This window comes from Sinohyriopsis cumingii, chromosome 18 (assembly GCF_028554795.1).
Source record: "Sinohyriopsis cumingii isolate HCF-2022 chromosome 18, ASM2855479v2, whole genome shotgun sequence".
Classification (NCBI taxonomy): domain Eukaryota; kingdom Metazoa; phylum Mollusca; class Bivalvia; order Unionida; family Unionidae; genus Sinohyriopsis; species Sinohyriopsis cumingii.
Window position 1 is genome coordinate 52,588,475 of NC_142978.1, and position 12,399 is coordinate 52,600,873.

General features: G+C 35.0%; 1 protein-coding gene across 17 annotated transcripts in view; it reads left to right on the forward strand.

The window, feature by feature from the left end:
- Positions 1-12,399, forward strand: part of LOC149776646 (RNA-binding motif, single-stranded-interacting protein 2-like) — a 437,315-nt gene that overhangs the window by 341,707 nt on the left and 83,209 nt on the right. For all 17 annotated transcript variants that reach the window (XM_089941160.1, XM_089941163.1, XM_089941164.1 and 14 more), the window contains one exon: positions 5-63. In XM_089941160.1, coding sequence (XP_089797286.1) covers positions 5-63 — 59 coding nt within the window. The remainder of the gene's footprint in view (positions 1-4; positions 64-12,399) is intronic.

Here is a 12,399-nt window from a genome sequence, read left to right on the forward strand (position 1 = left end):
TCAGATATGGTAAAATAATTTCTACAAAAGCAATAATAGATGAAGCAACAAATAAATGTAAAGGTAAGTCAGTGAATTAAATTATTTTTACTTTCTCATAATCAGTAGTGGTCTCACCTTAGCCCATTTATAATATTGGTAGTGTTTAGTCGCTGTATCCCCATAATAATGCATTTTTTTAATTCACGGAATCTCCCATTATAATGCAGGTATTGTTCCCTGTTACCCCACTAATGCCCCCTTTATAATGCAAGTAGTATTTCTTTACTGCTACCACTTTTATAATGCAAATATTATTCCATCACTTTACCCCCCTTTATAATGCAGGCAGAGTTCCCTCTCCATTATAATGCAGGTAGCATTCCTCACTGCAGCCCCTTTATAATGCAAGTATTGTTCCCCACTGTAGTCTCCATTTATAATGCATGTAGTGTTCCCTCACTGCAGCCACCTCTATAGTGCAGACAGTGTTCCCTGTCTGCAGTCCCATCTATAATACAAGTAGTGTTCCTTCACTGCAGAACCCATTATACTCCCTGTAAAGTTCCCTTACTGCAGCTCATTTATAATACAAGCAATGCTCCCTCATTGTAGCCCCTTTATAATGCATGTAGTGATTCCTTAGAATCATTTACAGTGTGGGTTTTGGTCCTTCACCACAGCTTCTTTATAATATGTACATTGGTCCCTCACCACAGCCCTATTATAATGCAGGTACTAGTCCCTCACCAGATCCCACTTTATAATGTGGGTTGTGGCTCCTTGTCACATCCTCTTTTATAATATGCATGATAGCCACTGAACACAGCCCCTATATAATGTAGCTAATGTTTCCTTGCCACAGCCATATATAATGTAGCTAGTGGTTCCTTGCTACAGCCCCTACATAATGTAGCTAGTGGTTCCTTGCTACAGCCCCTATATAATGTAGCTAGTGGTTCCTTGCTACAGCCCCTGTATAATGTAGCTAGTAGTTCCTTGCCACAGCCCTTATATAATGTAGCTAGTGGTTCATTGCCATGACCCTCATTATAATGTGGGTAGTGGTCCCTTGTCACATCCTCATTATACTGTCCCTTGTCACATCCTCATTATACTGTCCCTTGTCACATCCTCATTATACTGTCCCTTCTAACATCCTCATTATACTTTCCCTTGTCACATCCTCATTATACTGTCCCTTGTCAAATCCTCATTATACTGTCCCTTCTCACATCCTCATTATACTGTCCCTTGTCAAATCCTCATTATACTGTCCCTTGTCACATTCTCATTATACTGTCACTTGTCACAGCCCTCACTATTATGTGGGTATTGGTCATATATCCTATTACAATGCTTTCAGTCAGTTCTATTATTTATCATAGAAGACTTAAGTTTCAAGACCAACCACTAGCCACAAAGAGTGTCTCCTGTTGATTGGCTTGATCAGTGTTAAGTTCATGCTTGCAAAATGATGTATTCAAAGCATATTGATAGTTAGGTGTGTTGTGTTTGACACTGTATGCTAATTTACTTTTCAACACTCAATTATTTCATAATTTTCAATTATTGGTGATTGTGTGTACCATATCCTGATCATATTGCAAGCCATGTGTTGATCATATCAACAGTCTCTTGTTGCACCTATCAATATTTCTTGAAGCAACAGCTGAAGCGAAACAAATCATATAGCATGAAAAGTGATGTTTAACTGGATGGCAGACTGCATCAGATTGAGAGTGAAAATCTGACTGGATGCCATAACCTGGATTTTAAAATATGGTTTCTGCTTTTAAGTTTTAGTTCCTGGCTGATAACAGGCAGTTAAACTTCCCTCCACTGGACACTTGTTGGAACTTTGTCCATTTTATACAGGTGGACAATGTAGAGAGGTTGGATTGGTATTAAAATATCCAATAGTTTTGATTACAGTATGAATGAGTATTTTAAAATTAGAAGTATACAGTGACATGTGATATACACTGATTATAACACCAGAAGTTGTAAGAACATTGAACTGCATGCATTTGATTGCAGATTAATATTCTGTACCATAAATACTCATTCACAATTACAAACAACATAAAACCTGTTCTGCCATCACCAACATCATCAGTAGACCAGGTTCTATGTTGTTTTGTTCCACTGATTACTCCTAACAAACCACATAGACCCAGATAAGGTGGTGCATTAACAGATCTGAGTCTGTGTAGTTTGACTTGTAAGCAAGTACATATGGTAATTTAAGTGAATACATATGGTACTATGTCTTTATGTATAGAGGGTAACTCAGGCACAAATAGGCTCTCTTTTTAATAGTAATACTACTACTACTAATAATAATAATAATAATACTGTTTTTATTTATAGATGGGTATCTCAATTAGGCACAGATAGGCTCTCTTTCTAATAATAATAAAAATAATAATAATAATATCTTTATTTATAGAGGGTAACTCAATTAGGTACAAATAGGCTCTCTCAATAATAATAATAATAATAATAATAATAATAATAATAATAATAATATTATTATTATTATTATTATTATCATTATTTATAGAGGGGTAACTCAATTAGATTCAACTACGCTCTTGACTTTACACAAAATTAACAAAGTATTTTAAAGTACAAAATTAACAAAGTATTTTAAAGTACAAGAGTGGAAAAATTTGGTACTCAGCAGTCTTGACAACCAGATTGTATCTTATGACAGCCTAGCTTCTTAAATCTTGCACTTTGCCCAACAACCAAATTGTATCTTTTGACAGCCTTGGTTCTTGAAACTTGACTGCCCCACACCCATATTGTATCTTTTGACAACCTTGATTCTCGAAACTTGACTGCCCTAAAACCAAATTGTATCTTTTGACAGCCTTGATTCTCGAAATTTGACTGCCCTAAAACCAAATTGTATCTTTTGACAGCCTTGATTCTTAAAACTTGACTCAGCCCTACAACCAAATTGTATATTTTGACTGCCTTGATTCTTAAAATTTGACTCAGCCCTACAACCAAACTGTATCTTTTGTCAGACTAGCTTCTTAAAACTGCCCTACAACCAGATTAATGGCCACTGTTAGTCCATGAGGTATTTACTTTGATGCAAGGTCAGTAGTATTGGACTGTTATCTATTCATCATACATTCTGTATCTTTTTGACAGATTATCTGTTATTAATGATTGAAAAATATGCAAAAACTTGGTTTTCTTTGATTCAGGTCATGGAGTTCCGATATTTCTATCATGAAATGTGTGTCTAATGGCCTTGGATTACAGACTTACATATGAACTATTAGCTATACCAATTAAGCTTTAAATACAATGTGACCATTATTTTATCATATATTGCTTTCTGTTTGAAAATAGTAGCTGCTGCTTATCTGGGCCAGTATAAATGATTTAAAAAAAATCAGTTCCTATATTTATCTGGACTAGTCTAAATGATTTAAAAATCTATTTCTCTGCTTATTTGGACCAGTCTAAAACAAAGCTGTTCCTTTGCTTATCTGGGACAATCTAAAGGCATTAAAAAATGTCAGTTTCTCTGCTTTTGTTTCATTGCACATTATTTAGTACATTCATGTATGCATCTAATGGATTATCACCTCACAGACAAATAAAAGTTGTTGTGATGAGTATAGGTGTCTTTACAGACTGTACAGAGCCACACTTAACAATATTTGCAATGGGGTTAAATGGATAATTCAGAAATATAGAGCTACCAACTGGTACTTGCTAATTCTTTTCTGCAAATTCTAAATCAGATTTGGTATAAATAGAAATAACAATGATAAAATCAATTTCATTCCAGCATTCGTCACAACAGTAAGACATATAAGAATACATTGTGCAATTTTAACATTGTTAAAAATTTTCAGTTTTCTTTTTTGTTTGGCAACCTGCCTAAAAATTGAAAATATTATCTCACATGCAAATGGAGTAAAATAACTGGAAAATAGCAAAATTTTGAAAAAGTTAAAATTAATAAATAAGACATGCCCAAAGTATAACAATGGAGAAATTTTAGCCATACAGGGTACATGATAAATTGGCCCTCAGCAGCCGACATTTGAAAAGATTCATAATGGTATGGATTACCGTGATGGAATTTTAGACAATACTGACTTGTGATTTATGTTTTACCAAATTCCTTTTTCTTGCTCATTCCACTATAGGGGTTTTATTTGTTAGGCTGATTGTCTGTAAAGAAAAGACACAATTTAGAAATATGGATTTCTTCTGGATTTGAATGCAGCACCAGGCTCGATAATTCATATAAAGCAAGCACAAAATGGCATGAAGGACAAGAAATCAAATTCAATATGCCATAACCTGAAACAGGCACCAACTTCTAACTGGTGAAAACAGCCAATTGACTTAGACTGTTGCTTCAGTTAGCATCCTGGCAATCGTACCATTAAGTGGCTAACCAGTCTCAAATCAATAAGTCAGAGACAATTAATTCAGACGAAAGAAACGCTTTTTTTAAGAATACATTATCTTAGCTTGTATGGATTCATGTAATTTAGGCGTTCCTTCAAGGTTCCCTCAAAATTTTGTTTTTTATTGTCATTCTGTAGGTTTCGTCAGTACGTTGAAAGTCATCATTTTAGCTTTGTTTTTATTCATTGCCTCAAAATCATGTTATTATCCCCCACCCTGGTCAAACACAGGATAGCTAATGCACCCCCCCAACACAAGATGGATAATCTCTCCAACACAAGATTGCTAAAGCCCCCCAACACAAGATTGCTAATGCCCCACCCTCAAAACACAAGAGATTGTTATTACCCCCTTCCCAAAAATGAGATTGCTAATGCACTACAAAAAAAATAATAAAACATTGACAAGTGCATTTTTGTGTTAGATGATTTTTTTAAAAATTCTAGTAATTACCACTTAATATCATAATTTTCTTCATTTTCTAAAATTCGTTACATAATTTTGAAAGAATATAGCATTTGTGTGATTTCTTCAGATCAAGCGGAAACATTATTGCATGGATTTGTTTCATATCAGACCTTAATACCTTCCAGCACAAATAGGATTTAGACCCACATAGGATTTAGACCCACTAGATTTAGACACACACTGGATTTAGACCCACATTGGATTTAGACCCACATAGGATTTAGACCCACATTGGATTCAGACCCACAAAGGATTCAGACCCACATAGGATTTAGACCCTTATAGATTTAGACACACATAGGATTTAGACCCACATAAGATTTAGACACACATAGGATTCAGACCCACATAGGATTTAGACAGGATTTAGACATACATAGGATTTAGACCCACATAGATTTAGACCCACATAGGATTTAGACCCACATAGGATTTAGACACACATAGGATTCAGACCCACATAGGATTTAGACAGGATTTAGACACACATAGGATTTAGACACGTAGGATTTAGACCCACATAGGATTTAGACACACATAGGATTCAGACCCACATAGGATTTAGACACATAGGATTTAGACCCACATAGGATTTAGACCCACTTAGGATTTAGACACACATAGGATTCAGACCCACATAGGATTTAGACCCACTTAGGATTTAGACACACATAGGATTCAGACCCACATAGGATTTAGACAGGATTTAGACACACATAGGATTTAGACACGTAGGATTTAGACCCACATTGAATTTAGACACATAGGATTTAGACTCACATAGGATTTAGACCCACATAGGATTTAGACCCACGTAGGATTCAGACCCACATAGGATTTAGACAGGATTTAGACACACATATGATTTAGACACACATAGGATTTAGACACACACATATTTAGACACACATAGGATTTAGACACACACATATTTAGACACACATAGGATTTAGACCCACATAGGATTTAGACACACATATGATTTAGACACACATAGGATTTAGACAGGATTTAGACACACATATGATTTAGACCCACATATGATTTAGACTGGATTTAGACGCACATATGATTCAGACCCACATAGGATTTAGACAGGATTTAGACACACATATGATTTAGACACACATATGATTTAGACACACACATATTTAGACACATAGGATTTAGACACATAGGATTTAGACCCACATAGATTTAGACCCACATAGGATTTAGACACACATAGGATTCAGACACACATAGGATTTAGACACACATAGGATTTAGACTAAATATATTCAGGATAGGATTTAGACTTTCTATTTTCCTTACAGGATTTAAACATAATATATTCCATACATGAATTAAACTTGATATATTCCATACAGGATTATAATTAGAAAAGGACTTGATCCTCAGGAACTTTTGTTAAAGTATAATACAGTTTCTTAGCATCATTACAGGAAAGGAAACCTTTATTTTTGCCATGTGAATAATGAAGTCTTTATGAGCCTTCTTTCATTTATTTCATCTTGTTAAAGGCAGACATGGATTTTGTTGGTAACACTGACAGGATCTTATTTTTCTATGCCCAACTTAAAGTGGAAATATTATATTATGTTTTTTCTGTGTGTGTGTGTGTGTGTGTGTGTGATTTAGATTTTTAACATAGCTTTAAAAAGTTTCAGTCATATCACTATGATGTCTGCAAATGTGACATCTTATTGACAGTGATGTCTAGCATTGGGTTATCATGCCACAACCAAGTCCTTCACCCACTACATTTACCAAACGTTTTGGATGGTTTGCTTTTACTAGAATAACCCTATCATTATAGCTCGAAAGGTCAAGGGTCCAGGCCACTCACTGAATGAATAAAAAGCTCTTTAGTACAATAAGTTCTTCATCATGTATGGTTACGAAACCTGTGGGCAAGGAAGAAGTCATATTGATTTTTGAGTTAAATTGTCTAAGGTGACGGTTACTTTGAAAGACTAAAATGGTTTCTGCACCATAACATTAATTCTGCAACAAAGAAAACTGGACCAAGAATTGTGGATCATTTGCATATAGGCTAAGGAAGAAACATGTCACTTTTATGGTCAAAAGGTTGAATAGATCAAGGTCACTGGTGACTGAAGGAAGAAAAATAGTTTCTGCACAATCAATAACTTAAGTCCTTTACTTTCCTACATTCTCCAAACTTTGTGGATAGCTTGCACTTTCCAAAAGAATCCTCTTAATTTCAGGCTTAGAAGGTCAAAGGTTAAGGTAACTGTGACTGAAAATAAGGATAGATTCTGTACAATAACTTGAGTTGTCCATCATCTATTGTTACCGTACTTTGTAATGGCTTGCACATGGGGTAAAGAAGAAACCTAATGATTTGAGAATCAAAAGGTCAGACTTTATGGTCACTTTGACTTAAAGAAGAAAACTGGTTTATATACAAAAAAATCAGTGACCTACATAGAGGACTACTATATATACTGTAGGAGTTGTTTAGGGGGCTCTGGGTGGTGAGATAGTGTAAAGTGCTTGTCTTTTCTCATTACTGCCATCTGACCTCTGTCCACATGGTTTCAAGTTTTGGGCCTGGCCAGTGTGGGTATATGAGAAAGCTTGCCAGTAGCTTCTGATGGGTTGGTGGTTCTTACTGGGGTTTTCCCCAAGTTATTCTACCATTATACTGGCTGCCATGTATAACATATCTTACACTGAGAATTGGCATTTAATCCAAAATAACAACAGTTTTTTTCCAACCTATTTGGTCTGGAGTATATTTGCAAAGACAAGTCATATTATAAGGGGGATGCAGACAAATCTTTTTTATTGGAGGAGCATCAAACTTATCCTAATGTTTGTAAAGGTGAAGGTCTCTATATGCTTTTTAAATTGAGCAGACTGTTGTAATGAAACGAGAGGAAGACTCAAATCCAGACCTTAAATATCAAGAATGTCTATATCACACTATAATACTGACCTCTTATATCAGGAACTTTCTATATCACAGTCCTTAGAAAATTGCATGTTCCTTGCTAGACTTATCTTTCCGCATTTCAAGTACAGTTGTCACAGAATAACCCTAGCTTGGGAGGGGGATAAGTTTTTGCTTTAAAAAAATGAGTCCTTCTAATTCAGGGTTGCCAATTCCTGTTTCATATTAGCCAGAGATATTGGATTTGCAAACTGACAGCTGGCAGAAAAATTGACATAAAGTCTCCTGACCAATCAATACCAATTTTGTTTTAGCATTACAAACCTATTACGTTTACAATAACAAACAAAGGCCTGGATTGTTAACCAGTTTATATCAGACTTTGTCTACATCTTCTGACTGTTTGCTTTAATTAGGTTTCATTTTTTATTTTTAATTTGTAGTGATTTAGGCTTGATTATTTTGATGGTGGCTTTGTATGTGCAATCAGCTGGACGAACAGAGTTGCCCAGAAAAGCTAAAGAATATTTTAATTGGAATGACTAAAATAAATGAATAAATTGACTGATTTATTTTATCAAATACCAAAGCATTGACCTTTGCATCAATACAATAAATAAAAATACAGTGTTTGCTGGCATGAGTCTAACTGCTAACAACATAGACCATGATGTGGTACATGGACCTGGATCTGTCATTGCTTTATACGACAGCAGATTTCAAGTAGATTTGTCATTGCTTTATATGACAGCAGATTTCAAGTAGATCTGTCATTGCTTTATATGACAACAGATTTCAAGTAGATCTGTCATTGCTTTATATGACAGCAGATTTCAAGTAGGTCTGTCATTGCTTTATATGACAGCAGATTTCAAGTAGATCTGTCATTGCTTTATATGACAGCAGATTTCAAGTAGATCTGTCGTTGCTTTATATGACAACAGATTTCAAGTAGATCTGTCATTGCTTTATATGACAGCAGATTTCAAGTAGATCTGTCATTGCTTTATATGACAACAGATTTCAAGTAGATCTGTCATTGCTTTATATGACAGCAGATTTCAAGTAGATACTATAAATCTAATCTCATACCTTAGCTTTACACACAGGAGTTGATTTCAGATTGTTTGCAGACCTTGCAATATGGATATCCTTTGTGCGTCACGTCTCCATCAAAAATTGCTGTTTTCAAACTTCGTCTCAAGAACCACTAAACTAATCTGAACCAAACTTAACAAGAGAGTGCATTATTGTTGTTCTGGGTGAACACCATTTCTCAGCACATGACAGACTATATGTGGCAACCAGTATAACTGGTGGAGGAAGAACCCCAGGGAAACCCCAGAGAAGAAACACTGACTCATGGGAAACTTTGCCAACTTTCTTACATACCAACAATGGCTGAGCCAGAGACATGAACCCACATGGAAATAGGTGAGATGGCAGTGATCTGTATAGGCAAGTGTTGTAGGCCACTTGGTCACCCAAGGGCCCATATTGCATAAATACCTTCTAAGCTTCCATTAAATGATCATGATCTGCCATCAAATATTGGCACCATTAGTAATAAATACAGCAATCTTAGACTCTCTGTAGGAGATTTTGACCAAATTTGAAAAAAAAGCATAATGCCATATCAGGATTACAAATTTTTTTTACAAATGATATTGATTTACCAAAACAAATGGCCACCAATACCAAAAAAACCCAATGATGGCTGCTATTACTAGAAATAGAAAAATCTTGAAATGACCTGTCAAAAGCCTTCTTTGAGAATTTGACCAAATATGATAGAAAGCCTCCTGGCATAAAGGGCTTTCAAATTGTAAAATTATGCTGCCACCATTGGTAAATATATTAGGTACCTTTTAAATCACGTCATTCAAATAAAAACTGGTCAGACCAGAAGATCTTATGGAATTGTCGATTGTCCATTGTTCTATGTCAGTCCATCTGTTTTTGGAAGTGTATTTCACTACTCCTCCCCACCTACTTTGAGGATTGCCATGAAACTTTGCACATACATTCATCCTATGGTCTATCTGGCTCCAGATAAAATTGGTGCTGCTCACGAATCTGATATGGCCACCACAGTGGCCCTCATTAAAATCTTGTTATCGCTACTCCTCCTGAATGTATGGTTAGTCACATCAGCACTGGAGTTACACTTAAATACTTCTTATGGTGTCTAGTTGGTTCTGAATGAAAATGACATCGATGTGAGGTCCAGTATGGCCAACATTGCAGCCATCTTGAAAATCCTGTTATTGATACATCCCCTGGATGGATGGTAATAATGGTGCTGATCTGATGTCCAATGTGACAGCCAGGGCAGCCATTTTGAAAATGATTATCACTTAGCCTCTTGTATGGATGGTCATACAAAAATGCCTCTTGAATGGATAGTCATATGAAAATGGAGTTTGTACTAAAAAATGTATTATGATGTCTTGTTTGGCCTAGATGAAAATGGTGCTGATCAGGAGTCCAATATGGCAGTTTATAGACCTCTTACATCCATTACCGCAGTGATGACAGCTGTTGTGAAAACTTTGTTGTCACTAATCCCCTTGAATGGATGATCATTGTGGCATGCGTTTGTCACCAAAAAGACTTCAAATGAAATTTTCTTTATCCTAAATGATAATGGTGTCAATCTGACATCCTGTATGTCCACCACAGCAGCTAATTTAAATAAAAAAGATAATTTAAACACTTTACAGCTAAAAGGATGAAATGGTGTTATCTTGAATAACTGCAAATTCTCTTTTGCCCATAGAGTATCAGTCTCTCAAAGGAACTCTTGTTTACAATTGATGCTGATTTACCATCATATATGGCTGTTTATATAACTCTTGTTTACAAATGATGCTGAGTTGCCATGATATAAGGCTCTTTATATAACTCTTGTTACAAATGATGCTGAGTTGCCATGATATATGACAGATTATATAACTTTTTACAAATGATGCTTAGTTGCCATGATATATGACAGTTTATATAACTCTCGTTTACAAATGATGCTGAATTGCCATGATATATGACAGTTTATATAACTCTTGTTTACAAATGATGCTTAGTTGCCATGATATATGACAGTTTATATAACTCTTGTTTACAAATGATGCTGAGTTGCCATGATATATGACAGTTTATGTAACTCTTGTTTACAAAAAGTTTATATAACTCTTGTTTACAAATGATGCTGAGTTGCCATGATATATGACAGATTATGTAACTCTTGTTTACAATTGATGCTTAGTTGCCATGATATATGACAGATTATGTAACTCTTGTTTACAATTGATGCTTAGTTGCCATGATATATGACAGTTTATATAACTCTTGTTTACAAGTGATGCTGAGTTGCCATGATATATGACAGTTTATGTAACTCTTGTTTACAAATGATGCTTAGTTGCCATGATATATGACAGTTTATATAACTCTTGTTTACAAATGATGCTGAGTTGCCATGATATATGGCTGTTTATATAACTTTTGTTTACAATTGATGCTGAGTTGCCATGATATATGACAGTTTATGTAATTCTTGTTTACAATTGATGCTTAGTTGCCATGATATATGACAGTTTATATAACTCTTGTTTACAAGTGATGCTGAGTTGCCATGATATATGACAGTTTATGTTACTCTTGTTTACAAATGATGCTTAGTTGCCATGATATATGACAGTTTATGTAATTCTTGTTTACAATTGATGCTTAGTTGCCATGATATATGACAGTTTATGTAACTCTTGTTTACAAATGATGCTGAGTTGCCATGATATATGGCAGTTATGTTACTCTTGTTTACAAATGATGCTGAGTTGCCATGATATATGACAGTTTATGTAACTCTTGTTTACAATTGATGCTTAGTTGCCATGATCTATGACAGTTTATGTAACTCTTGTTTACAAATGATGCTGATTTTCCATCATAAATGGCTGCTTATATAACTCTTGTTTACAAATGATGCTGAGTTGCCACGATATATGGCTGTTTATATAACTCTTGTTTACAAATGATGCTGAGTTGCCATGATATATGACAGTTTATGTAACTCTTGTTTACAAATGATGCTTAGTTGCCACCATTTATGACTGCTGTTACTAAAAACAAGAAACCTTTAAAACATTTTCTCAGAAACTGCTTTTCAGAATTTGACAAAATTTGACAAAGCATTCTGGCATGAAATCATTGCTGATTATTTACAATAATGTAGTTATCAGTACTTAAAACAAGAAATCTAAATAGCTTTATCTCACAACGTATCTTTACAGAATTTGACATACTTTGACACAAAACATCATGGCATGGAGACCTTCAATGTTGATGAAAATGCTACAAATTGGGAAATAGCTTCCTAATATATGCATCCTATTAACCTAGATTACCTGGCCAACTTTGAACATCTGACTATTAGGCAGATGTCAGGCAGATGAGCAATTTTAGGCCTGTTTGGTCCTCTTGTTTCATCTTTGGTTCTTCAGGATCAACGACTGAGCAATACAGTATACTTTATTTCTGCTTGTTACGGGAATGTCAATATTAGTTTGTACTTCAACTTTCACTTT